The following is a 26,489-nucleotide window of genomic DNA, read 5'->3' on the forward strand; positions in this document are numbered from 1 at the left end:
TCCCTTGATTGTAATACCCAAATTTGGACAAATCGACTCTTATGAAATTTAAAAGATAATACATCTGATCAAATCCAAATAACTCTGGGCAACTTCCTGCCAGTAGATATCATTAACTGTGTATGTGACCACATTTCATTACAAGAGAAAATGAGCAGATTGTAGATAATTGCTTGCAAACCACAGTTGCCAAACTGGGTACAAATCCTCCACGATATGAATTGTTGCATTGTTGATGAAAAACCTCCCAGAAAAAGTTATCAAAAGGACCATGCTGCAAAAGTGAAAAATTGTGAAGGTGGAGCTTTCATCCTTTTATGAAACGTTATAATTTCTGACATCAACAATGTCAAAATGATATCAGTCTGTCATAATTTTTGTCAAAAGTTATAAAGTAAATCAAGACAGCATGGAGTAAAATGTCTTAAGTACTTCTGACAGGAATACTGTTTCAAAATCAGAGACTTCAATAAGTGGAAATAATAAAATATTGTCATTCTCAGACTTTTACTCAGCCATTGATATATCTACAAAAGGATCCAAATAATACAGTCATATTCAATAACTTAAAATATGCATTCCCACTCATTTGTCAAATTAAAAGTACCTTTTGAAAATTGACAACCTTTAAGCAGACATTCAATATACTTTACATTAAAGTTACATTTCTATATTAAAGTTTTTTGTTGGTCTGATGTTATGTTCTAGCTTTAAATGTTGCGTTTTCATTTACTATAAGAGAAAATGCACCATGACTAACAGAAATAAAGGCTTTCAAACAAACATCTGTGGGTTATCTACAGTAATATGATTTATTTAATGATGACGTTTCTGAAATAAATGGACATTTCAGTGATATTAACATTTTCTTAATGGGTTTGCAGAGGGCAAGTTGATTATTTGGTCCTTAAACCTATTACCTTTAATTCTAAAATAGAAGAAAGAGGTATTCCAAGCGTTTAAATTTGTATGAGCTCACTTGCATATTTATGGTCAATGATAGCATGTACACAATTCACCCCCCAACCCAATCTTCTTTATTCAGAGAAGACAGACAGTTCAAGTGATGAGAAATGTTTAAAACTGGTGATACCATCACTAAAAATAGACAGTAGTCTCTAGTATCAGCGGTCAGACAAATATAATGTAGTGTTGACTTCCTTTTCCAGGTGGTTTAACAATTGGCTCTTTGATTCATGAGTTTCCAGCTTCTCACAGAATGGCTGTGGCAGACAATTTACCCAATTCACTGCTTTAACAACCCAAACAAAGACTGAAAGGCTTAATGACATATGAAATCACAATCAGCTTTAAAATGATTAATGACCACACTGTTTAATCCCTTTAAGTATCTAGAGAGTAAGAACAAAAACTACTTTAGCAACACCAGCAAAAAAAGTTAATCTTTAAAAATTCAAAGTACTCTGATTACAAATTAGTTATTTGAGCAATCGTAACAAGTGTGCAATCATAACTTGGCCATATGGTGACACCAAAATGTTGTTTGCTCATTATCTGTTTTCTAATAAATCTGACTCTCAAATTAACCTAATTTTAAAAGACAACACGATCAAAGTCAAAACTTGCAGTTCATGTAATTTCATGTGCTTCATGACACCACTTGATTTAAATTCCCCTAGCGTCCACAAGCAGAGATCAAAGGGCCAACCACCTGCTGTGCATGCAGGCCTGAATTAAACACAGAGTATTCAAAGTCATTTGAAGACAATAAGATTAAACCATCTGCAAGTAGATGTGTGGATTTTTAACTGTTCTTAGCTCTGGCAAAGGTCCTTTGGAGGTAGTTTGTGCACAAGGCAAAATCATGTGGCTCTCAGCTTAATATTGAAACTAACTCAGGACATCTCTCAGAATTTAATAAGCACTGTCTGAACAGTAACGATTCCCCGTCTCCCCTAGCTATGCCACAGATTATATCAGCAATAAGTTGAATGAAGTTGGAGAGCGGTTTTGCATATCTCTGTTCAGAGCCCCAGCTTGACATTGGTAGGACATTATAAACTCATATTCATGACTCGACTGAGATTTGTCCTACCCCTGCATTAATGGTCTGAAAGAAGACTACAGGCCAAAACATCCCTGTGTAGTTTATCACTTCCAACATCTTCACTTGTATTTTCCCACAGGCGTTTGCACCAAGCAAAGACAAGCATTGTACAAGAGATTTTCGCCATCCTCAAAGACAGAGGTTGACACAATGGTTTGTCATCATGAATGCCTATAAAATAAAACCCTGGGCTTGAGATCAAAACCTATCTTCTGTAATCCCTAATATCTGGGCTGTCATGCCAGCTCAATCCCAACCATGTGGTGCTGGAGTTGCTTTTGCCAAAGACGCTGTGCAGATTAAGGAGCACTTCTTGTATTTGAATCTGTCTCTTCTTGGAAACTTGCTTTCTATTTGGCATCAGATTAGAGAATCCCAAATCACAAATGTTTCAAAAATGCTAATGGACTTGCTCAAGCATCACATTGGCCAGTTGAGCTCAGTTCTATATTTAGATTTAAATAGATAATTTTTTTCATATTTCCAAAAGATGTTAAATTAAATGAAAACAAAAAAGAAAAAAAAAGATTGTCCTACATGTCAAACATTTGGAAGCAGCTTCAAGTTTCCTTTCACAATGCTTTCTTTAAAAAAGCTCTATGGATTTTAAATCTTTCCACTGCATGATCAGATGGTGTTTGCTCTGCTGTGTTTAATGTTTGTTAGCTACACATTGATGTTATCAGACCACTGTGGAATAAATGTGAACAAAAGCAAATAAAGTTCAGTTTTAGGGATGGAAAGATTTGCAAGAATCACAACCCTTAGTGAAAAAGTTAGAAACAAGTCATAGTTTGTTTCTATGTTGTTGTTGGAGCCCAGAAATGTTTCAATAAAAGAAAATGCAAAGTCCAGCAAGAAAAAATTAACATTACCGGCAAAGTTGTATTCTGATAGACTTCTTACAGAATAATCATTTTGGTTTATTCCAAAGTATATAAATTAAACTATAATTTATATACTTATAGTACATGTCTATACTTATATGCTATAAGTATATAAGTTTATATACTTGTATACTTATAGTATTTTGTTCAAATACAAACATTTTGTTCAAATTTAATCCTACGTCACAAATGATGTAAACAGATAACAGTGCTGATCACGCTAAACATTAAACTGTAAATGTAAATGAAATTTTCCGCAACACTCAAATTATTCAGACACACACACGCATATACATATATATATATATATATATATATATATATATAAAATGACGATTTTAGTCATAATGTAACCTTGCAAAGCCAAGATTCAAATGGTTATTAATCAGACTCAGATATTCTGCAATAATAATACATACATTTTCAAGGTTAGAGTCCAGTCATCATATGTCTCCATCTTTATCTCTACTCACAGCTTATCTTTGATGTTTAGAAGTGCCTCCTGATTATTTTGTTGCAATTATTGTGAAGGAATTATATCTTAAGCTTTGCAGAAAAAAGCTTTTCTGTTGGTTCCCCTGATTTCTGTCTAACCTTATGCAGTAACTCTCACCCTTAGAGAATATGAGAATTCAGAGTATTAACTTTCAATTTCAGGCTAATTAAAAACATATTTTGGTTTAAAATAATAATTTAAAAAAACTTTTAAAAAACTCCAACTAACTTCAGCTCAGATTAATTTCAAAGAGAGATAATGGAAGTATGCACTATTCTTTTTCCTGCTGTTTTCTTAGCAAGAAGGAGTAATGGAAAAAACTGGTGTAGCATTGAAGCATTGTACATATTTCTAAGAATGCATTACTGCTGCATTACAAAAACATTTTTGTTTAAATTATTGCACATATTATTGTTGATATTTTTAAATAAACACTTGTCAAGTGATAACAATTTACTGTCACTGCAATCCATATAAATGTACAATGGAACACGATAGGGTGTCATTGCAACATTACTGCACAATCTGTCACATATTAACTCTTTTTTATAATAAACAACATAAGATTTGCTTAGCCTTTTTACAACTAACTGTGCTGTAAACCCTTGGTGTGGTTTGCTTATGTAGAAGTGAACAGAATGGTCCTACTAGCAGGCAGACCAAAACAACTGTACCAAGACCGTTTGAAGGAGGTGGTTTTGGTAGTTTCCAACATACTCCAAAGTGGTTCATTTATAGTGTGAATGTGGTCCAACGTTGATTTGACACAGCTACCAAGTGCACGCTGCAGGTTAGAACCATATGCTTCCCTGTAGTGCAGTAAGAATTACCACAAACATAGGCTGCACATCTTTCTTGCAAAGCATAAAGCTCTATGCAACTTTCAATAAGTCTTCTCCAAATCCCTTTGGTATACCTTCTAAGATAATTTCACATCATGCATTGAAACCAGAAAAAGTTATATGTTAACAAATTTATCAAATGATTTGGAACAAAGTACACAAATAACAGGTGTAAAAATGTCCTTACATTCATTTGGCTGTTTTCTTTAATGGGCCACAAAGAACAAATATGAGGCACATTTTCACTGCTACTATGGTATACCATATAATTATCCTAAAGCAAATGTAGTAACAGAACATATGTTTATATTCTTGCAAACTAATTTCATTGCACTACTGTTTCTAAGACAATCTTTGTCTTCACATGCTAAGGGAAAGTGAGGCCAAGAGCCTTTTGAGAGAGAAAACCATAAGGGCAGAAAGAGGGATTTGAGTAACTAATCATCTTCCTAACCCTCAAACATTCTCCCTGCGCCTAAATTTACTCGCTCCAAAGAGTTCTGTTGTAATAAGGGTTAAAAGGCAGCTTTGTGTAAAAGCCAAGAATTTGACCATGTGTTTGTGTCTTAAAAAACATTATTTTCCTTCTTTAATCCCTTTGACATTGACCTACTACAACAAAACTAAGCAGCATCTACTGTTGGGGTTGCCAGATGCTTAAAAGTATTAAGAGGAAACGCTAATTAACAAAGCAAAGACTAAAGAGAGATAACAGCAACAAACTCTCTGATGTCGCACAATTAGAAATCAAAAAGGATGCAAGGTTTTCTTCCTCTTTTTTCAAACATAAGTAGTTTTTTCCCATCTTCTTCCCCACATGGATGCATAATCACAGGGAAAGAATGTGACCAAATTAGCACATTTAGCAGATCTGCTGGATTTCCCTTTTGGGTAGTTAATTTGTTCCTGCATGCTATCTTGACAAGTACAGAACGAGCAGAAACCCTTGGCAAGAGAAACAGAACTCCACTCTGAGGCATGGTTTCAGTGTCTGTGATTCCCTGTAATTAGTATGTTAACTGTCACAGCAACAGATTGGGGCCTTTGCAAATGACCTCACTGCCAGGCAGTGGGTGTGGCTTTTCTTTAAAATTAAAAGATAAGGAAATGCACTGCCCTCTGTTGGAAAGGACAGGGAAAAAAAACATTATGAAAGCAAGGACTTATGAATCCAAGATACAAAAGTAACAAAACAAAGGCCATGAGTGCCACTTCATTACTGTTTAAATTGCAACAGTAAAACCGGACAAGTGTAGGGATTTGTTCTCCGTTTCTAACAGTAGTCACAATAGTATACAAAACAAAAACTAACAGCAAGAATATTTATATTTCTGTTCTGTTCTTTCCATTATTATATAAATAGCTTGTTTGGTTGATTTAAAAATATGACTGTATCTCCACATTTGTGCTATAGCACACTTGCAGTTGCACTACTTATTTCAGCACCTTCATAATTATGCCAATATCTGCAACTTTTCTACAGTCTTTCAGCAGTGTTGCTATTTAGGCCGATATGGGGAGAAACCAGCATTCACTTATGATGTCCACATGTCATGATGTTGCTGGTTTCACACTTATAACAAAAGAAAAATAAACCAACTGATCAAACAATGGTCCAATAGAGATCAGAGTTTTTAGTTAAGTATTTTCTTAATTGTTCTTTTATTCTATTTTCTCAGAACCAATTAAACTAAATGAAAAGTTTTCTATGGAATCCCTGCAGTTTGTACCACTTCACATGCCAGAATTTACAAAGTAGTGTTCACTCAAATTTCCCCTTCTGTGTTTTTTATATATTTTTTCTTTTGTTGGTGCCGACAGAACGAGTGGAGGTGCACAGCCAGCACTTTTCTGCTTTAGTCTTCAAAGTACCCATTGGCTATCATTTGAGTTCAATAAACCTGGCTACAAATTCTGCTTAGCACTGGCAGAGTACAAAACAAAAGGATTGACCTCTGCACACTCCTAGCACATTAGCTGAGATTTTGGAAACTGTCACAACTGCCTCAGAGTTGTTCTTATCGAATAACAAAGTTTGACTTGTGACCTGACCTCAGCACAGGGTCCTCTTTGATTGGGAATCTTAAGCAGTTGGACGGTGTGTGCTGTCACAGTCCTCTGTAACTCTGACAGTGACAAGTTTAGTGTGCCAGGAGTTAGGCTTTGCAGAACAGAGCCACTCTTACCAAAAGAGCCCAGTCAGACCAGCCACACAGACAAGTCTGCCCTGATGCAGCTTCATAATCAGAAATATGACTGACACTTTGTTAAGCGTTTCTTATATTCCATGTGCCTCCTTTAAACTCATGGGTTGAGCAGCAGGGATTTGGTACCTACTTTATAAACATAGTAGCGTGGCATCTAAAGTGGCTTGGCCTCTACAGCCAACCTTCAGGTCAAAAACGTGCATCATAAAAATCATTTATATTCCTACAAAATAAAAAATTAAAAAGAAAACTAACTTTAAGGAATGTCTAATTATCAATACCCATTCCAAGGTCTTTGACATGAGATTTTGTTACTGGTATACAAACAATTTGTATTTTACCAACAATATTGTATATTTCCCTTGCCATTATTGCAAGCAATCATGACACTCAAGTGAAAGCATTTGCTAAGTAAATATCCTAAATTCCACTAACTTATGTGAAAGGAAAAGAAACCGGATTTCAGAAAAAAGTTACTTGCAGTTCTACATTGTGCTGCTTGTTCTTTCTGCTTGCCAAAACGATATCACTATGTAGTCAGAGAGAGGACTGCCACGCCTGTGCGGATGAGAATGAGTTTTTAATCCATGCTGTGGCATCTATTCTGAACAAATGCACAAAGTGGTGATATCTGTTGCTCTGAAAGGTAGCAAACAACCTTCAGGAAGAACAAAGCAAGCAGCATTGCATAAGGTGTCAACCTGTTGCCTGTGGCTTAAATAATTAGAATAAAAAACAGTCTTGGGAAGAGGAAATAAATCATCAGAAAGATCTTGCCTGAGGCAAAGGCCACCTTTTCACACTGTCCTTCTCCTTTTTAATCCATATTTCATGACACAGTGTCTCATCTGTGATATGATACGCACACAGCCTTCACACATAGCTCTTTCATTCAGTCTGGATGCAAGAGCTTTGAGACATTATGTGCGTAAATTAGTTATTTCCCAGAAAATGCCATAAATGTAGGCATGAGAACAAAATGTGTTTCCTAGTGCAAAAAGATGCCACTCAACAAGCTCATTTTCTGTGCATGCAACCACTTTTATGTGGTAGACGAGTGCTCAGTGCCTCTCGCTTATCACTCCATCAGCGGGGAAGATGGATGACACAGTGAGTAAGAAGAGCATAGACAACATTCTCCTGAAGTACCAGCTAGCCAAGTAAACAAGTGGAGATCCCAGTGACCTCGCAGAAAGCAATTTCAACAGACGCTGAGAAAAGTTACAGCTTGTAACAGGATTAATGGATTTCCAAGCTTAATTGCACATTTTTGTTTAAAGAAAAGGAACAAGACGTAAGCTTGAAAGATGATGATAATCTGTGGGATCTATCCAGACTAGTGAAGTGCATCAGAGTTAGGATGTGATACTCGCAAAACAGACACAATCCTTTCAGAAGGAAAAAATTAATAATCTAAAATGGATGCAGCACATAATACTTCCCAGCGGAAGAAATTTTGTACTTTAAATTTTACATGTGGAAATTCTCAAAGCTATGCATGAGTTCTGGCCTATCAGCTATTCCTAACCCCATCCTCCATTAATACTTTTTAAACAAACAGCATTTACCAGAGTTAAAGTCTTGCTTTTGGATATAAAATAACCTTTTTAAGACTACAGAAGAAGCTCAGCGTTCTGGTGTGAATTATGTGGCCAAGAGATTCCCGTCCCCTTCACATAAAATACTGCAAATATAAAGGGTTCATGTTAGTGTGCAAGGAAGCTTGAAACAGGACAGCAACAAAGCACTGATCTTCTTCAGAGCTTTGCTGAATAAGCTGTTTAACAGAAATACTGTGCACAAGAAAATATGTGTGTCCTAGATAAAGACAGGTATGTAATTTAAGCCCCTTAGTTCCCAACGCATTTTGTGATGCCAGTTGGTAAACAGCTTGCTGTGCTGTCAGATTACTGGCTCGCGTAAATACGCCCTGTATTGGTGTGGAGACTTTGAACTAAGAACTTAACTTTTTCAGAGTAATGTATTTCAGCATCTCAAGTATCTGGAGCAAACGACTGATAAGGTCTTTGTAGGGTATTTTATTTAAAAGTTCATCTGATTTTTCACTGATATTTGCCCCCCTTATCTACATCAACCTAAAGAGCCTGTCTGGGTAGAACGTACTTCAAGCATTAATGTACTAAAACTACAGAATCTGGCATTAATGGTTCCACTTAGAAGTGAATTCTCCTGTGTAAAAATCTGTTACCCTTTTGGCTTTAGTATCTCATATTAATCCCTTAACCCAACCACCTCACAGCTCCCGATGGGCAAACTGCCAAACCTGCTCTGTTTCATATTTCAAAAATGGCAGAAAGGCCACTGAAAGAGAGCGTGCCATGACTCTTTAAACATCACAATGTGGTTTGTCTATTAACTAAGATAGAGTTGGATTTTCTGCATGTTTGCGTGTGCCTGTGTTTGTGTGTAAGGGAAAAGGCGGGGGGAGGAAGAGAATGAAAGTGATAAATTGAGAGGAGTCAGTCCTCCCCCGCTGTTCTCACTTCGCAGACTTGTGATAAGGTTTATCTCCGGAGCCTAACGAGTTCGCCCTGTAGCCCTCTCAAGCTCCCACTGAGTGGACCTCGGTATACAGAACTGCATGCAGCTAGCAGTGGACTTAGCTCCCTTAGGTGACCTGTGTATGTGCTGTTCCTACTTTTCTTCAGAACTAAATTTTTGCAGGAAATGGCTTCGGCCCCTTCGGCCACATCTCTTTTAATCTGGGATTTCTTTTATGCTTCCTTTTCTTCATCCTTTCTTCTCACTGTAACTCAGACTGCCAAGAGAAGCTGCAAGAGCTGGAAGAAAGAGCTGTGGAGTTTTGGCACACAGAGGCATGTGTGTGTCTCAGAGGCAATGGCTGAGGCAAAGATGGAGACACGGAGAGAGAGGGGACTGCTGCTGAGTTAAGCCCCTAATCACACTCTGCTCTGCATGAAGGACTTAAAGTCACTCCATTTAATTCTACCTTCTCTTTAGTCAGAAAAGGGAAAGAAAAAATGCTTACCTCTTCAGCTTTCTGATATCTAGACTTTATTCCTTTGACATGGCCATTCTGTTTATGTATGAAATAGCAAAGTTACAAAGAGCACCCACTGAAATATGGTCTAAAATGTGTGTTCCTTGTCAACGTCAAGTTTATGTCCATAGTACATTTAAAAACAACAGTGTTGACCAAAGTGCTTCACAAAGACTAAAAATAGCTAAAGTTCAAAAGGCTAAACTCAAAAATCAATGAGGACAACAAAAAGGATCAAAACCTGAAGTATAGAACACCATAATCTAACACGACTAATGGAACTCAAACTGATCTCGAATTGACAGCCAATTAAAAAAAAGTTTTCAGGGGAGATTTAAACAACTGTACAGACACTGCAGCACAAATATGAAGAGGCATCTTGTTCCAGAGTCTGGTAGTTTCAACTGCAAAAGCTTGATCCCCACTGTGCTTTAATTTGGCCATCGGCTACACCAACAGCGCCTGGCTAGAAGATCTAAACACAATTTTTGACTGTAAAAGATAAGGAGAAGAGTTAAATTATTAGGTTGCAAACCATTTAAAATTTTAAAAAGTGAGTAAGTGAATCTTAAAATCAATACGGCAATGAAAAGGCAGCCAGTGTAAATCTGCTAAGACTTGGCCATGCCTTCTGGTACCTGTTCAAAGACAAGCAGCAGAACAGTGCACTAACTGCGGACAATAACTGCTTGCCACACAAGAAAGGAATAAGCAACACAAAAGCACCAAGATACATTTAAATGTTTTTACTTTTTAATTTGCCAAGCTCTTCAGTGGTATGCTCAGGTGCTTCATTTATTTATTATTAGAGCTGGAAATTTCAGAAGATCATCAGAGACTACAATGTCCCTCTGGCTTGAAAGATATTAATTGATTTGGCTCTGCACTCAGTCACATGTAACAGCCTTTTGGCAGAACTTTTCTGGTTGCCAGTATCTTGTGGGAAAACCCTCTCTACCATGTCAAAACTTGACTTTTTGCTCTTCCAGCTGTGGTTTCACCTGACTTTGCTCAGTCCTCCATATGGCTAGCAGAGTACAGGTTAATTCATAGGTCTTAATCAAATGATGGAACATTGATTAACACATCGGGGTTCAGCTGCCATTAAGATAATTGCATTATTACTTTATTACATCCTCCCCAGTAGACATGGTAATTACACGTCCCCTTTGAAATGCCATGTCTTCAAAAGAGGTCCAAATATTCTCTTTTAGCTCTAAAAATATATTTAAAACTAACTTTACTGACTCCTAAAACCCTTTAAGTATATCCCTTACTTGCTCTGACCATTTAATCTATTGGAAGCTTTTATGTCTTAACAGCTTGTATTGATCGAAATTCTTCAGGTAGCAACTTGAAGAAATGTTCTTGTGTAACCTTGTAACTCCAATAGTCTATGCATTTTTGAGTGAGACCATCAGTGGGATGGTGCCTTTTTAGTGGGCTTTGATTGCATTCAATAGGAAGTGAGTGTGTAAAATGGCACTCTATAATCTCTTTTGATGCAATCTCTCACTATAAGAAAAAGAAATCTGTCATAACTGTGGACTAATGGCTTGTTCAGAAGTAGAGTTCATGTCAGTGAAAGTCAAATTGCTTTGACAGATTTATTCAATGTAATCCAATTTGAGGCTCTTTGCTTCATAAACACTGACAGTTTAGAAATACCAGTGAATAAAAATATGCACAACTATAACGCATTTAAACATCTAAGAAACAAGCGGTGATTTGAAATCATTATTTTAATTCATAAACGCAGCAAAATAATCCAGGTGAGAGCTTAATTTGGTTTATCTTTTGTTACATAGATTTATTGGTATCATTGCTGCTCACTTCTTCATTACATTGCTGGTTTTACAGTTAGAGGATTACATTAGTCTCCTAATCTTTTAGTCATCCAGAATATATAAATTGGTTTTCCTTCATAAAAATATAATAGATTTGTTAGGAAAGTAGAGAGATATTGCCTATCTGTGTATACTAACAGCATGTGGACATACAACAAAAAATAATAAAATGCTGAATTCATCAAGTTACAGAAGAGAAGGAATGTCTCTTCAAGATAATTATCTTGCTGTTACATTTCTGTAACAGCTGTTACTATAGCAAGTTTTGTACTAAGACGCCACATGCAAACACAATATGTAAATGTACCAGGACATAAAGAACTCAGAATAATAATTCTTTTTTTTTTTTCAGTGGCCCTAATCCTCTTCTGTGTTGTACACTCTGGCTAAAAACAGAAAATAAATCTCCATTAGACTACAGCTGTGTGGACACATGCAAGGTTGGTGTCAAAAATCAGAGGATAATAGGAAGACTGGTTAAAGATAACTGAATCGCAAAAGGATCTCAACTTATTGCAATGAAGGTATACAAAATACATTCTCTGAATGCAATGCATCAAACTTTGAAGTAGACCGGCTACATCAGGAAACAACCACCCAACCTGTCACTCCCAATATCTGATGACAGGAAAAAAACGGCTAAATTCCACTACATACTCACCAAAATTTGGATTGCAACAAACTAGAAAAGGTTTTCTGCTCAAAGGATTCTTCATTTCAGCTGCAACTTTCACATTTTAGGGTCATAATTTAATGGAAACTGCAATAGAGCTGGGTGTATTGATCTAAATATTGACACTAACAATACCAAGGTGAGTACTGGTATTGAATTGATACTAGTGTGATGAGATTAATAGCTTTGAATGCAGTTTCTCCTCCACATGTCCAGTAAATTACTAGAATTTAGTCACATAGTTCATGCCAGCACATATGCAGGAATGACAATGCCACATATTCAGAGGTTACACCTTTAATTTGAGAGCAGAATTTTATACCTTTTTAATGTAGTAATATGGCAGAATATGATAATGCTTTTGTGCTGAATAAAGAGGAGAAAATAGTATTCCTATTTAGGTTACAAGCAGATTACAGTCAAAGACTTAGGTAAAAAGGGAATTATTTTATTTATTTTCTGCCCCAATGTGTAACATTGTAGTTGGTTAATAAAAAGAAACCAAACACATATTTGACTAAAATCTTTGACCTGTATTTTATCATAATCAACTAACTGAAGTCAAGTCACCAAACTATTCAATGATAATTACATTTTAAGAAAAAAAAAACTTGTATCAGAATTGGTATTAGTGATACTAGCCCTGTATTTACTTGGCATCGGATCGATACTAAAATTCCCAGTATCACACATTCCTGAGCAGCATACAAGCTTATATCTCTAATGCCTTGTAAGGGTTTGCACTGATGGCTGTGTCCTGCTGGGTCATGCACTCTTGTACATCCCATGTACCCCAGTGGCCTCTGCAGGAATCACATCTCAGCTAATAGAGCTTTGGGTTGTGGTGAAATGAAAGATGTTTATAATCAGTGTGAAGTTGACAAATCTACAGCAAATGTGATAATTACCTTCAGGATTAATAGCTAATGATGTCTGAGCTGAACTGAAATGCATGAGGCTTCCACAAAAATATGCACTGAATTTTGAGTGTATGCCACAAAGAACTAAGACAGTGCTGAATGGAAAAACTGCACCAAACTCAGTCCTAGGAACTTGTAATTTTATATATATATATATATATATATATATATATATATATATATATATTTTTTTTTTTTTTCTCTAGCAAAATTTACCAAAACAAACTCACACTCACTCCATCTTAATTTTAGCTGTAGAACTAACCTTGATTAAATGTAAATTTGTATTTTCACAATTTTAAGATTATAATTAGCAGGCTCTCAGCATGCAATGATTAAAGAAACAGTGGCTTAAATCTACGCAGCCTGAAGTAAAGTCTAAAAAAATCCACCACCTGAGATCTAAAGAGCTTCAGGCTTCCAGTGGGTGGCTATTTTTTCCTTTATCCAACAATGAAAAGATAGCTCAGTATGACTCCATGGACAAAAGCCAAGAAAAAAAGATATTAACAAGCCACAGAAAAGGAAAGTCTTCTTTTCACAAAGCGTTTCACAGGTGAACATAAAATGTACCTGGCAAATATTTTATGAATGGGCAAAAATTTCGTTTGTCATTGCATTGATTTATATAATCTCACTAATTTCAATAAATTGTAATATTTTGCACAAGTTTCATGTGATTTACGAAGAGAATGAATCAGTGAGTGAGTGAGTGAGTGAGTGAGTGAGTGAGTGAGTGAGTGAGTGAGTGAGTGAGTGAGTGAGTGAGTGAGTGAGTGAGTGAGTGAGTGAGTGAGTGAGTGAGTGAGTGAGTGAGTGAGTGAGTGAGTGAGTGAGTGAGTGAGTGAGTGAGTGAGTAGTGAGTGCAAATTTACCTTTCTTTCTGCTGATTTTGTAGCATAGACAGGCATGTGACAGGCAAGCAGTGGACAGGAAAATGGTACTATTGTTTTCCCATCATCTTCTCCATATAGCCAACCTCGAGAATTTTCCTCTCCTGAAACAAGCAAACAAACAAATTCAAGTTTTTCTCCACTCATCACACAGACTAGGTGTTTATTTCACCAAGTCACATTGCCCATATTAGCAACTGTAAACTTTCTATCTCTATCATAAGCCAAATAAATAGGCAACCATTTTCAGATGTATGTCAACTATGTTGTTAGTATTTGAAAATAATCACATAACTTTCTCATTGCTGGATATGTTAACTTGCATTTTGTCCACACTGAAAGAACGTCCCAAATTTTGTTTGATAATTCAACCTATCTCAGACTGGATGTCTGCTCACTACAAAGTTTCATCCTCACATATACTTTGCCGCTCTACACGCATTTCACAGAAGCCCCTCTTCAGTGCACATTTATCATTGTATAATTAATTTTTTTTATTTATTCATTCCAAGTCCTGTACATGACTGTGGAAATATATTCTGCATGTGAGTCAGAAAATTAAGTGGAAGCAGAAAAATTTTGATTTACAGTAATTCTAAGCTGTGTAGTCTAAGTTTAATAAATTATTTTTAAGTACAGGTGAGATGTTCCAACAGCCTCTGAGAAACCATCCACTAAGACACAAAAAGATTTGAGGTCACATATATAAAAGGTTAGTGCATTAAGCCCTGAAACATTCTCTAGAGTCATGTGGGCGGTCATAATCATATGCCACACAGGGTCTACATGGGTTAATTGAGGGCAAACTGCAGCAGAAGTGACACCAAGGCCCATAGATTCTTTTACCGCAGAGTAATTATCAACTTTCTTCATTAGCTTTAATAAACTTCTGTTCAGATGTACTGGCTATGTGTGTTGAATCTGTCAGAGTACACACAAAGAGAAGCTTTGAAATAAACTCCAAATTAATATAAGTTAATATTCATCTTTAGTGTACTGCAAGGAGAAAGGTAAAAGTGAAATAAATTATAAACACAGACTTTAACTGCAAAATAGTACAAGCATAACATATGGACACCACCCTAATTTTCCATCAACTGAACAGATACTTCATTTATTAATTTTATTTGTTGTAACAACCTAGAAATAATACTGTGACAATTGTTTGTTGTTGCATTAATCATTGATACAGTGCATGTGCTTGTGTATGTATAATGCAGTTGGCAGATATGTTATTATCCAAGCAGCCAGCGAACTTCAATGCCTCTAATTGCACAAGTCTAACTAAAAATAAACACAGTGAGTGTTTATCATTCTCCTTGAATGAATTAACAGATCGTCTAGTGTCATTCTCAAGTAAAGTCTGTTTGCCAAGACTTTCATCCACCAAAGCAGCCATTACAGAAAATATGCAAAACGTAAAAAAATACAATTCATTGCATTGAAAGTTGATGTCAGTGCAAAAATTTTGAAATTTTGAAAATTTCAAAATTTTTTTGAAATTTCAAAAAAAAATTGAAATTTTGAAAGTAATTAATTAAGTAATTAATTACTTAATTACTTGGGATTAAGTAATTAATATTACTTAATCCCAAGCTATGCTATGAAGACACTCTCTGCACTGGTAAAGATTCATACACCTCGACATGCTGAATGCTCGAAACTTAAAGCAAATCGGATGCTTTGACCTCCAGTCTGATTGATTTGAGTCATAATTATCTAACACTTGGGAGGCATTCAAAGCATAAAATTTACACCATGTGATGAAATGAAGGTGATGCTTAAAATGAAAGAAAACGTAAAATCTAATTAATCATAAACTGTCATAAAGACCTACAACAAATATTTGCCCCTGTTGACATTGCAGTGCATGCTGGTAAAATCAAGCAATGATGGTACAAGTTTAAGTTTCACAGGAGGTGTGCGAAGAGGAATGCTTTGCTCCTTAAGAAAAGCATGAAGGGCAAGCTAAAATTTGCTAGAAAGAACATACACCAAGAAAATTACTTCTGGAATAATGGTTTTTAGACACATGAGTTTGAAACCTAATTATTTGGATAGCAGAATACATGGCAAGTTCTTTAAGTCAGAGCAATGTTATCCTATGCTAATTGTTCAACTAACTGGAGTTAACTAACCGTGAAGCCCAGCAGTTTTACTCTCACAAGTTAAGTATTGCGGTTTTTGCTATAATGCTCCACTTGAAGTTTTATTAAAAATCTGTTATAAACTCCTTTAGGTTTATTTTAAAGGCAGTATACACAAATATTGAATACGGGAAAAAGACAAGAAAAGAAAGAGAGAAAGGGATGGCAATAGGTTAAAATAGACAAAGGAGTATGGGAGAGAAAGAAGGATAAAGATAATAACATAAAATGCATAAAGAAAGAGAAAATGAAGAGAGACAGTTATGAAAGTATCATCTATAAAACCTAATACAAAGTATCTGTGTTTGTAATACCCAGATTAAAAATTCAGATTTAAAGAACAGCAAAAATATATGAGTGTGAATACCTAAGATCAACAAATACATTCTGTTAAAGATGATTGTGAAAACCATTATATTACAAATTCTGATTTTTGTATTTTAGAGAATGAATGTTTGGTAACTCTAACAATTTTATACATTCAATTTGTTCTTTTTCCATACTCATTCAGACACAAAGAATAATAGAGGCAAGTTGTATACTTTTCAAGACTGAACCTTGCTGTTTAGTGAATCAACACAGTTACAGAATATAAACATTCATTAAACTGACTTCAAGATGTTATTGTAGACAGATTTGTCAAAATCTAAACTTAAACATAATATCACTGGAAATAATTTTTTAAATGTCCATTGTTTTGGTATCACATACATTTTGTTTTTATGACTTATTGATTTGAAGCAATAAATTTCAATTTAAAGATTCTAGAAACTAAAGCTTTAGATCTACAGAATCCCAGCATATCTTAAAAAACACACTTACAGGGAAGACTTAGTCTTTCAGTTTTGTTATTCCAATCATGCCTTTGTTTCAAGTCTTTTGCTGATTAATTTGATTAATTTGCAGGGCATGGTGCTATATCAGGCCTGGTGACACAAAGGGCAAAGATATAGCCTAATTAAATACAGCAGCGCAATTGATATTTCACATGGATTAATGCAAGTGTGGGATCTGTTAATTAAATCTGAGATAATGTTTACTCATCATAAACATTTCGCATGTTTGAGCACAGCGAGATACGGAGATAATCTTTGCAGTCTGACAGATTAATTTCAGAGCTAACAGAAATAATTCCAGTAGAGGAGTTTAGAGCTGACTTTCTTCTATATTTGTATTATAGGTGTTCAAACAAACATATTTTATGTTCCTAATAAAGTGGACAAAATAAAAAGACAAGGTTAACACATTAGGTGTGGCTCGTTTTGTTTAATAGAGACAGCATGTAAATCTGCGCGCTGATAAATTAAATCTACTTGATCACCCATGCAGCAGGTTATTTTGTATTCCTTTTCTTCATCTCCTGTGTAGTCAACATCGGCATGGCATAGACTCACAGTGGATCAAGAAGGTGTGCCCAAATGTGTGTTAGTTCCTCTAAACCACACTCCACTCATACTGATACACAAGAAAAGAAAAAAAAAACTGTTCTTCACGCTTAGCAATGTAACCGCAGGCAACGGCCTCCTGCTCGGTCTTTCTACCCTACAGCGGGACTGAGGGACTGATTGCTTGTCTCAATCATCCTTTTAGTCCTACACCCCCCCCCCACCACCACCTCTTCCTACTCTCCACATGTTCACGCCGACACACAAAACACATAATCATGCACACCCTCAACATCCCCCTCTCCTTGCCCTCGTTCATTCTTCTCATTCTGTCTCCTGCGCCTCAGCAACAATCTTTCATGATTTGATGGGCTCTTCTTCTTGTGAGAGCCATCAAAGTCTGACGCTTTAACCCTTTCTGAAAGAGCTGAGTCTGAATGGTAGAAAACAATTAATTCTGCACTGAGGAAGCCCATTAATTAGGCAATGCTTTTGGCCATTTCATGAAAACCCTTCAGAAACAGCAAGGCCACTCAGATAGACTTAAAGAATGCAGTAGCACACCAGGCCCAGCGGGTCCTGGCAAAGAAGCACTATGGGGTAATTCTCACTTTCTATTTCAAGGCTTTATAACTACTGTGCAGGCCTTCATAAAGTGACACATGTTGTTTACATGAGAAGCATAACATTAGCCTTGGCTTCTATATCACATTGCGTAAATCCTTCATCCACTAACAAGGCCTGTTATAGGCCTAACTAATAATACAGAATGCATAAATGCCATTAAAAGCTAATGACATTCACAGATGTGGTAGAGAGAACTCTTCCAAATCTGGATGAGCGATATAGGCTATGTTCCCTCTAATTGGAGGTAACAGGATAAACACTAGTGTGGAGATGGGTCGGGAGAAAATGAGTTTTGCGATATTTAATTACTTACTAAATCATGCATGATAACATTTGCCGCTTGTGTTGTCCAATATTCAGGGACATTCCAGAGCAAGACAGCCATTTCAGACTAAACAACACCATGGTCCGGTGAGTTTAAAATGCTGATTCAACTGTAGGTCTCCCTTTGAACAGAGGACAGACCTGCCTATGACTGCAACAACGAGGGAGCCCCTGTGACGCTACACCATCCGTGAAATTAAATCAACAACTCCTTCATTGTAATTACCTTTGGTGGATTGGGAAGGCAAAGTGTTGGTGTAAAACAATTAACATGTAATTGTCATCCTGACCAGGTTGGTGGTGATATTGATTCCCAAGAGAGTGAATGAGACCCATCTTGCCACCCGCTTCTATTTGATTTGTTTTTATCTAAGTGATGAATAAAGCAGTAGTACCTCAAAGGGCCAAAATGGAGATTCTTTCATAAACAACTGTGTGATTAAGGCCTACTCATTCAGAATTTTCTACGACATTAAATTAGTTTTCTCACAATGTTTTCAAACAAGAACAATGCAATTTAATTGGCATCGGTCATGCATTAATTATATAATAAAACTGACTTTGCAAGTCGTAATTATTATGTTAATTTGTAAAGTGAACTGATCAAAAGCTGAGAATTAATTGTTCATACGAACTATACAATATTAAGCAAAGTCATTTATGTTAATGTTCATAAACCAATCACACTCACTATCTGTCAACAGTCAAAAGAATTTGTTAGGCAATATTTTTCTAAGCTTTTTATCGATACGTCTCTGATATATCAAAGGAATCAGAACATGTATGTGTAAATCTTAGAATTAGAATGTATTTAAAATCAATGTCAGCAAGAGTTTATTTGAGACTCAAATATATAAACATTGTTAAGTGTCTCCCTAAGCCTAAAGAAAATGATGTTTTAAGAATTTTAAATTTAGATTTTAAGTTCTAGTATCTACTAAGACCTATGAGGGAGAAAATAACAACCTCAGAATGGAATAATAAAGTTGAGATGATCAGCTTCCAGCACCAAACCGTCATCACACAATTGAAAATGAGTGCCTTAGTCTGTTGGTGAGAAATTGTTGGGTTTTGACTCTAACAGAACTCGCCTTTGCCAAAGGTCATTCTCATCAAGTACAAATTCATGACTGTCTGAGCAAAAACTGACTGGATATCTTAAAACACAATAATATTAACAGTGTAAACATTTGTAAAGAAAGGACTTTGTACAATTTGGTAATTTTATCTAAATATTTGAACCCTTTCTTACACAAAGACAAAACTGTGTTTTCTGCTGCCTGATTTATGCTCAGGGAATTTTGGTAAATAATTCCAGTAGCCTGTGTGTTACATAATTCTGCACAATAAGTTACTTTTAACTTTGAATAAATATATAAATAATGTTTATTTATATTCAAACAGGCAGGACAATCTAAATGATATTCAATGGACACTTGAATATTACAGAATTTAATGTGTAATGTTGTTCTTATACAATCAATATAAAGAATTACTTAGCACTGTAAAGTTTTTATTTTCAGTGACATGGCTGCATAGCAATGATATGCAAGCAACTTCTACTTTTCGAAAAAGAAAAAAAAACGACGAGGGAGTTTGCAATAATGTGCACAGCATCTGAGAAGTAGAACAACCAAGTCTCATGAGTCATGCAAAACAAAAAATATTCCAAATGCAGTTCTTTATAAATAAATAATGTTATTCTGACATGGAAACATGAATTTAGCTAAACTCTCAGACATAAAGAGAACAATCCTTTAAAACAATGGCACAAATTTAGAGACATGCTGTCAATCACTGAGAGAAAAGATGAATTCCATCCCAGACTCTCAGTGATTTCCTTGCCATAACTCTACAATGTTGATGCATTTTACTCTACTATGCTGATGCATTTTTAATGAAATCTTGTATTTATTTATTGTTGTTGTAGTAGAGCATAGGATTCACTTGCTCTGGTTAACTGTGTCAACCTCATATGTGTCAATGGAAAACACACACACATGCAAAAAAAAAAAAAAATGGTAGCAAAAGTTATCAAAAAACTCTCAAAGACATTGAGGGCCATGTTGGGAAATCACTGGTCTAAAACTGGAAGAACACAAGTAATAGGATTTCATTACAATGCCAGGCAGCTGCTTAAAACAAAGTGAATAAATAAGATAGAAAAGCATTTACATTTTATTAGCATTTTATCCAATGTGCTGACTGCCTGTGTGTTTTCCACAACCAAAAAATGCAATAAAGAAATAAAATTCGATCCATGTTTGTTATTCTCTGTTGAAGTGAACACCAAATAAACTTTGCTTACTGAATTAATTCAGACTCACTGAGTTGAAAGGCAAATTTTACATCATATTTTTCTTTCTTTCTTTCTTTCTTACCATGCAAATTTGTATTTACCTTTTATGGTCTACCCAAAAAAATATTGATATAACACATGTTTCTTATTAGAGATAGATAAGGATAATTTGCTGTATCGTGCCTTGAATATCACTAGTGTCCACACAGCTGCCAAATGGGGGGAAGCTGCATGCAGTAACTATGCAGCTTTCCTCATCAGTACGCCTGCTGTGTTGCTGATAAAGGTGTGAGGAACAGGGAAAGGCTGGCGATGCTGTGCTTCACTGCAGCCCCAGCCTCCTCTGCTCCTCAACTGACGTCTTTGATGTCACTCTGTCAAGCGCAATTGGAGTGTCTACAGATACGCCACATGCCCCATACACCTCTATACCCCAAACTGTGACAGGTGGGCCTGCAGTACAGTCAAGGAATCTGGTGTGCGTGTTACATATTTATTGTTACATAGACCTTTCAAATACTCTTAAAACAAACCGCCAGGAAAATCTCTGCTAAGCACAACACCTTTTAGACTTACGGTTGACCTGTTATCCCAAATTGTTTGACACAATCATTGACAAGACTATAAAGTACCTTGTTTATGAATGTAGCATGTTACTTCCTTTAAAACAATGTTTCAAACTAATTAAATGGAAAAGACACACGCCAGGAGGATTAAATTAGATTGTATGCTTGCTTTATCGTATATTTTATTCAGAGATTACTAGCATGTTCAACAATTGTACTCAAGTAAGAGCAGTATTTCTCCAATGTATTGTCATTCATGTAGAGGTAAGACTAAGCAAAAGCTATTCAAGTAGTGAGTAACTGTTTGATCATAACATCTGATTTCATTCAAATGAATTATTTGAGAACACAATGTAATCAAACAGATAAAAATATAAAGCTATCTTTAAATTGTGATACTTCAGAGATTGAGAAAAAAATGTCAAAACTAATATCATTACAAAAAACAACTAATTCAGATCTAAGAACTCACTACCCAGAATTGACACTTATGAACTACATACAAAAAGTAGATATTCAGAATAAATACAGGCATCTTTCAATAGACTTACATAGAAACTGTTTTATGTTTTTAGCAGCAAAGCTACATCCAATTTCAATATACACAACCTGCTAATAATCCAAGTAACCTGTTTGGTATTAAATCCTAAAAAGAAAGTATGCATATAATTAGTCTAAGATGATTAGCTGTTCTTTCATGCAATAATGCTTTCATATAGCCACTCACAACAAGCAGAAGCTCTTTAAAACTGAGGCAATGTAGAGAACCTCAGCTGCATGGTTAATTAATTCATTGGTGAACAAGAGAATCAAATGAGCAGAAATAAGTTTGAGAGAACTTAAATATGCATTGCTAACATAAGCTAAAGCATAGTTGACATAGGAAGTATGTGAAGAAGGGACAGAGGTGCAGAGTAGATTAAATATGCATGCAGCGATAGACAAACATACATAAATGTAGTGCTGTCTATATTACCTGTTCTACCTGTACTATCCTGTTTGTAACAACTGGATCACAGTAAACATTAATGAACTCCTGATGAGCACATTGTGAACTGCATGGTCCAGACTTGTTCAGCAAGGTAAGGGTTAAAGGGCAGAGGTTAGGAAGAGATAAAAAATGAAACAGGTCTTGTGCTCCCTGCTGAGACAGGTCTGGGGATTTGCTTGTTCTTATTTTGCCAGTGATGAAGGTTGACCGCTGACAGGTCTCCATAACAAAATGTTCAGAAAGGAATTTCAAAACAAGGCTCACCAGTGAACGTGAAGAAATGCAGAAGTGCATGAACTTCTAACAACACAACTTTTTTAGTAACTTTAAATCCTTTTGTTCTTTAGTGAAATTTGGCTTCATAATAAGTATGTTTTTTCTTATTTAAAAAAATCCACATGGAGCTTTGGAAAATAAATAATTAATAATGTTAGTCTATTTTTTCGTTTTCCTCAGTACATAACCTTTCAGTGACCTAGTTAGGGTTTTTATTTTATCACTGATTACATAAATTGCAACAGCAGTTGTGCACTTCACTAACATAGTGTGAAGAAAACAGTGATAATGTATCCAAGCATTTGGTGAACACTGTCGGCGCTTTCATTGCATTGCATCATCCTATTTAAGAAGAAATGACACAGTGATCTTCTTAGTGGGTGTGTTGACGTGGATGTGTGTGTGAGTCTGTAAGTATGTCGTGTGCTTACTTAGTGCAATCTTGGTCAAGTGCAGTCGGTTGACCCAGGAGATCTTACTAAGAGGGTTGGGGGTGTTGAAGACCACCATGAAACTAACTGGACGGCCAGACCTAAAAGACACACATGCACAGACAAACACAGACTCAGACCGAGATGCATGCACAAATAGATCAATATACAACTAGCGTTACAATGGGTCAACTTATGTTGAGTTCTATGTATGCTTTATTTCAAGGTTTACCTCTACCAAAACCAGAAAAGTACAGAATTAGATTTTGATGTGACTTTAATAAACTAAATCCAAAGACAACGGATCAGAGAAAAGGAAGATTTGAGTAGAGCAGACAGTGTTTCATTTCATGGAAATTTAAGTTTAATAGAGTAAGAATTTATGCCAGAGCAGCTTTTTCCTTGAAAAACTACAGTCATTCACCTCAGTGTACAGGCGCTCTATGCTTTCAGCCTCTACATAAATATTCAAAGCGTGCTCTGATGATCGCATAGCCTGGTCACAGTAAATCGCTTAAAGGTGGGCACAAGCACTCAAAGAAGAAAAAAAACCCCACTAATGTGTGGGCTTTGCTGGCACAACCAGTGGCAGGCTCTGATCAGTTACAGCCTTTTGGAGCCAAATCAAGCTTTGGCACAGTTGGAGACCAGAGCTCAGATGTGTGAAAGAAAGGACAAAAGCAGAACTAAAGAATTTCAAAATGATAGAGACTCCACAACTAATGAAGTCTTTGAAATGAATCTCACCAAAGCACATTTACTTACATTTACAATTAAATGTGATTGTTATATCTAGAAAGTCATTTTGCTCAAATCTTTTGAATTAGGATTTTCTTAAGCAAAAGTTATTTTTAACCTTACAGAAACTTTCACAGAGTTTAAACAAAAGACAAGAGCATAAACACTGAAAACATAATTGGAAGTGAATGAGTTTATTGTTTTATGATATGATACATGAATAAATACATATTTACTGTGATACTGGGTCCCTATTTGAATCCATTACACATTTTCTGATTAAAAATAACTGCATTTTCTAACCCTCACAAGAGGTTGAAGCCAGAATGGAAGAGACTGTCTCCTAATAAAACATGAGGGGTTCAATCTTTTTCAATTCAAGGTCAACATGTCCTTGAGGATGAATCAAAACATCCCTACTATGCATGGTCAAATAACTATTGAGTTTTCCAAAACTAACAATTATTCAAATGATACAGATTGCAATTACATGAAAAATTGACAATTTATTGTTTTAGGAGAAGAACAAACATTATATAATGCTTTAAAATATGCAACGAAAAACTCAGATAAAGGTGTAGGAGACATGTTAGTGTATCCCATTTACCATATTTTGATTAAGGTGCCTTTCATGCTTGAAGGCAGTGAGAATATAATACTCAGAACACATTGCTTAAAGGAATGAATACACACCATAATGATAAATCTTGATCTAATATAGTCATTGATTTTATTTGAGTAAAAGTGTTAAATTTACTGAAGAAATTCATATTGTGTCATACACAACTGCTAATTTATTTTTCTATTGTTCACAGCCATTTACCATTGTTAAAAATTTTAAAACAGCCCTTTGTTTTTGCATAACTTTAAATTTGTTTGGTCAGGGCCTTTTAGCATACCAAAATCCTACATTAGTAAAATTATTTGAATTTTGCCTCAGTCACTGTAAGGTAATTTAGATGTGAAATATGTGGTAAACAAATACATTTATTTTAAAAAAGGGATGATAATATGGTTTTGCTTTGCAGCTACAAAACAAAAGGAATGATAAAATGAAGACAAATGAGCCATAGAAAAACCACAGGTTATTCATATCTGAATCTGAACAAGGTGTAAAACAATGACTTACAACTCAAACTACCCAACTACAGCAGCAGAGAGCAGGTGAAGGGTGTTCTTCACAGCTCCACTCTGAAGTCTCCCTATCCATTGGCCCACAGCAAGAAAATGTAATTATATCAGTAGGAAAATTATAGTTAGTGTTTAGGTGTTGTTAATGTCTTCAAATAAGACATTAAACTTTTAATATTTTAAAATTTCCTGCCAACTACAGTTTTCTAACTCCAAAACATAGTAGGCCACTGGATGACTGCCTTAGTGCTCTAAACACCCTGACTTTAGTCTTCTGGGCAAAAACCTGGAACACAGTTATGAATGCCAGCATATGTTGATTCTAAGAAAGTAAATAAAATATCTATAAACTTTACTTTTTTATCTATGCATATTACTCACAAAAATAACAGAAAGGATGTTGACACAACTTTGTGTGTCTTGGGAGCAGTGATGGTTGTAGAGTCTTACAACTGCTGGTTGAAAGGACCATTATGATGCTCCTTTGTGCATTTAAAATGCAACAGGTCACTCGTTCTGCAATAGTGTAATGCAGGGGGTGAGTGACTATGTCCAAGAAGGATGTTATTTTTGCTAGAGTTCTCCTTACTCTCACTACCTGTGCTAGATTTAGGGGTTATCCTATGGCAGATTGACACCCAAATTCTTATAAGACTATTATCATAATGTCAGGTCCCTGGATGATTAACAGTGTCAGTATAGTGCGTCACCAGTTACTACTAGCTTCTTGATTTTCACTACATTGATCTGGAGGTGGTTCTGCTGGTACCAGTTCACATAGTCCTGTGTTCACTCTGTACTGCAAATCATCCTCACTATAAACTATGGCAGAATCTTCTGAAGACGGTGAGTCTGTAGTATTGGGGGTAGAACTCTGCGAGTACCCACTCTGCAAACCAACATGTTGAACACACTGTTCTGCATCCTCGTACTTTGGGACACCAGTGAGGCAGTTTAGTATCCACTGACACAGATTATGTTCCACTCCTTAGGAAAATGTACCTGTTTTTCAGTGCAGGAGAGGCATCATCCACTCTAATGTCAGACTGGCAGGCAAATTGGTGGATGCTTTTGCAGTGATACCACAAAGAAGGTCTTTCATAGCTCCAGGCTCATATTAAACTTGTGTTCCATAATGCCACAAAGTTGGTCTGTACAGCACCTCAGGACACTAAGCAGATGCCATCTGGACCTGCAGCTTCTCACACCTTGATCTTTACAGCTTGTACCTCATATGTAGAGCTGAGAGGGAGAAGTTGTGGAGTGGGCTCTGTGTTTTGGAGATGTAACGTTTGAAGCAGAGAAAGTGGTGGGTGACTAAGAGCTGAGAGGTGTGAAAGGTTAAAGCAGACAGATACTGAAAAGGCAGGGGCTGCAGCAGGAATAGCTGGGCTGGAGAATGGGTAGTTTTCTGATTAAACCCTTTGAAGTACTGATTCAGATCATTCACCCATCTTTCATAACACATGGACATGGAGTTTGGTTTGTGGCATGAAATCAATTTCTGGTTCAACTAATCCCCATTCTTTGTTTCATCCTAACAATTACTAGCATAGTCCCCTCACCAGTGTATCCTTGGTAGTAAAGTGTCCAGAGTTTCCCCATCTATCTTACACAAACACAGAAAAAGCTCCTCTTCTTGTCACTCTCTGTCATTATGTTGACCCAAAGAAATGAAAACATCCATAGTTAAGAGTTTCCCTGTGATTAGTATGGTTC

The 26,489-nt window shown here is 36.0% G+C and overlaps 1 protein-coding gene across 8 annotated transcripts in view; it reads right to left on the reverse strand.

Annotated features, from left to right (window-relative positions):
* arhgef10la (Rho guanine nucleotide exchange factor (GEF) 10-like a) overlaps positions 1-26,489 on the reverse strand; it is a 128,121-nt gene that overhangs the window by 31,870 nt on the left and 69,762 nt on the right. For all 8 annotated transcript variants that reach the window (XM_032549486.1, XM_032549489.1, XM_032549488.1 and 5 more), the window contains 2 exons: positions 22,902-23,002; positions 13,838-13,959 (listed from right to left, as the gene is read on the reverse strand). In XM_032549486.1, coding sequence (XP_032405377.1) covers positions 13,838-13,959; positions 22,902-23,002 — 223 coding nt within the window. The remainder of the gene's footprint in view (positions 1-13,837; positions 13,960-22,901; positions 23,003-26,489) is intronic.

This window comes from Xiphophorus hellerii, chromosome 20, assembly GCF_003331165.1.
Source record: "Xiphophorus hellerii strain 12219 chromosome 20, Xiphophorus_hellerii-4.1, whole genome shotgun sequence".
NCBI lineage: Eukaryota > Metazoa > Chordata > Actinopteri > Cyprinodontiformes > Poeciliidae > Xiphophorus > Xiphophorus hellerii.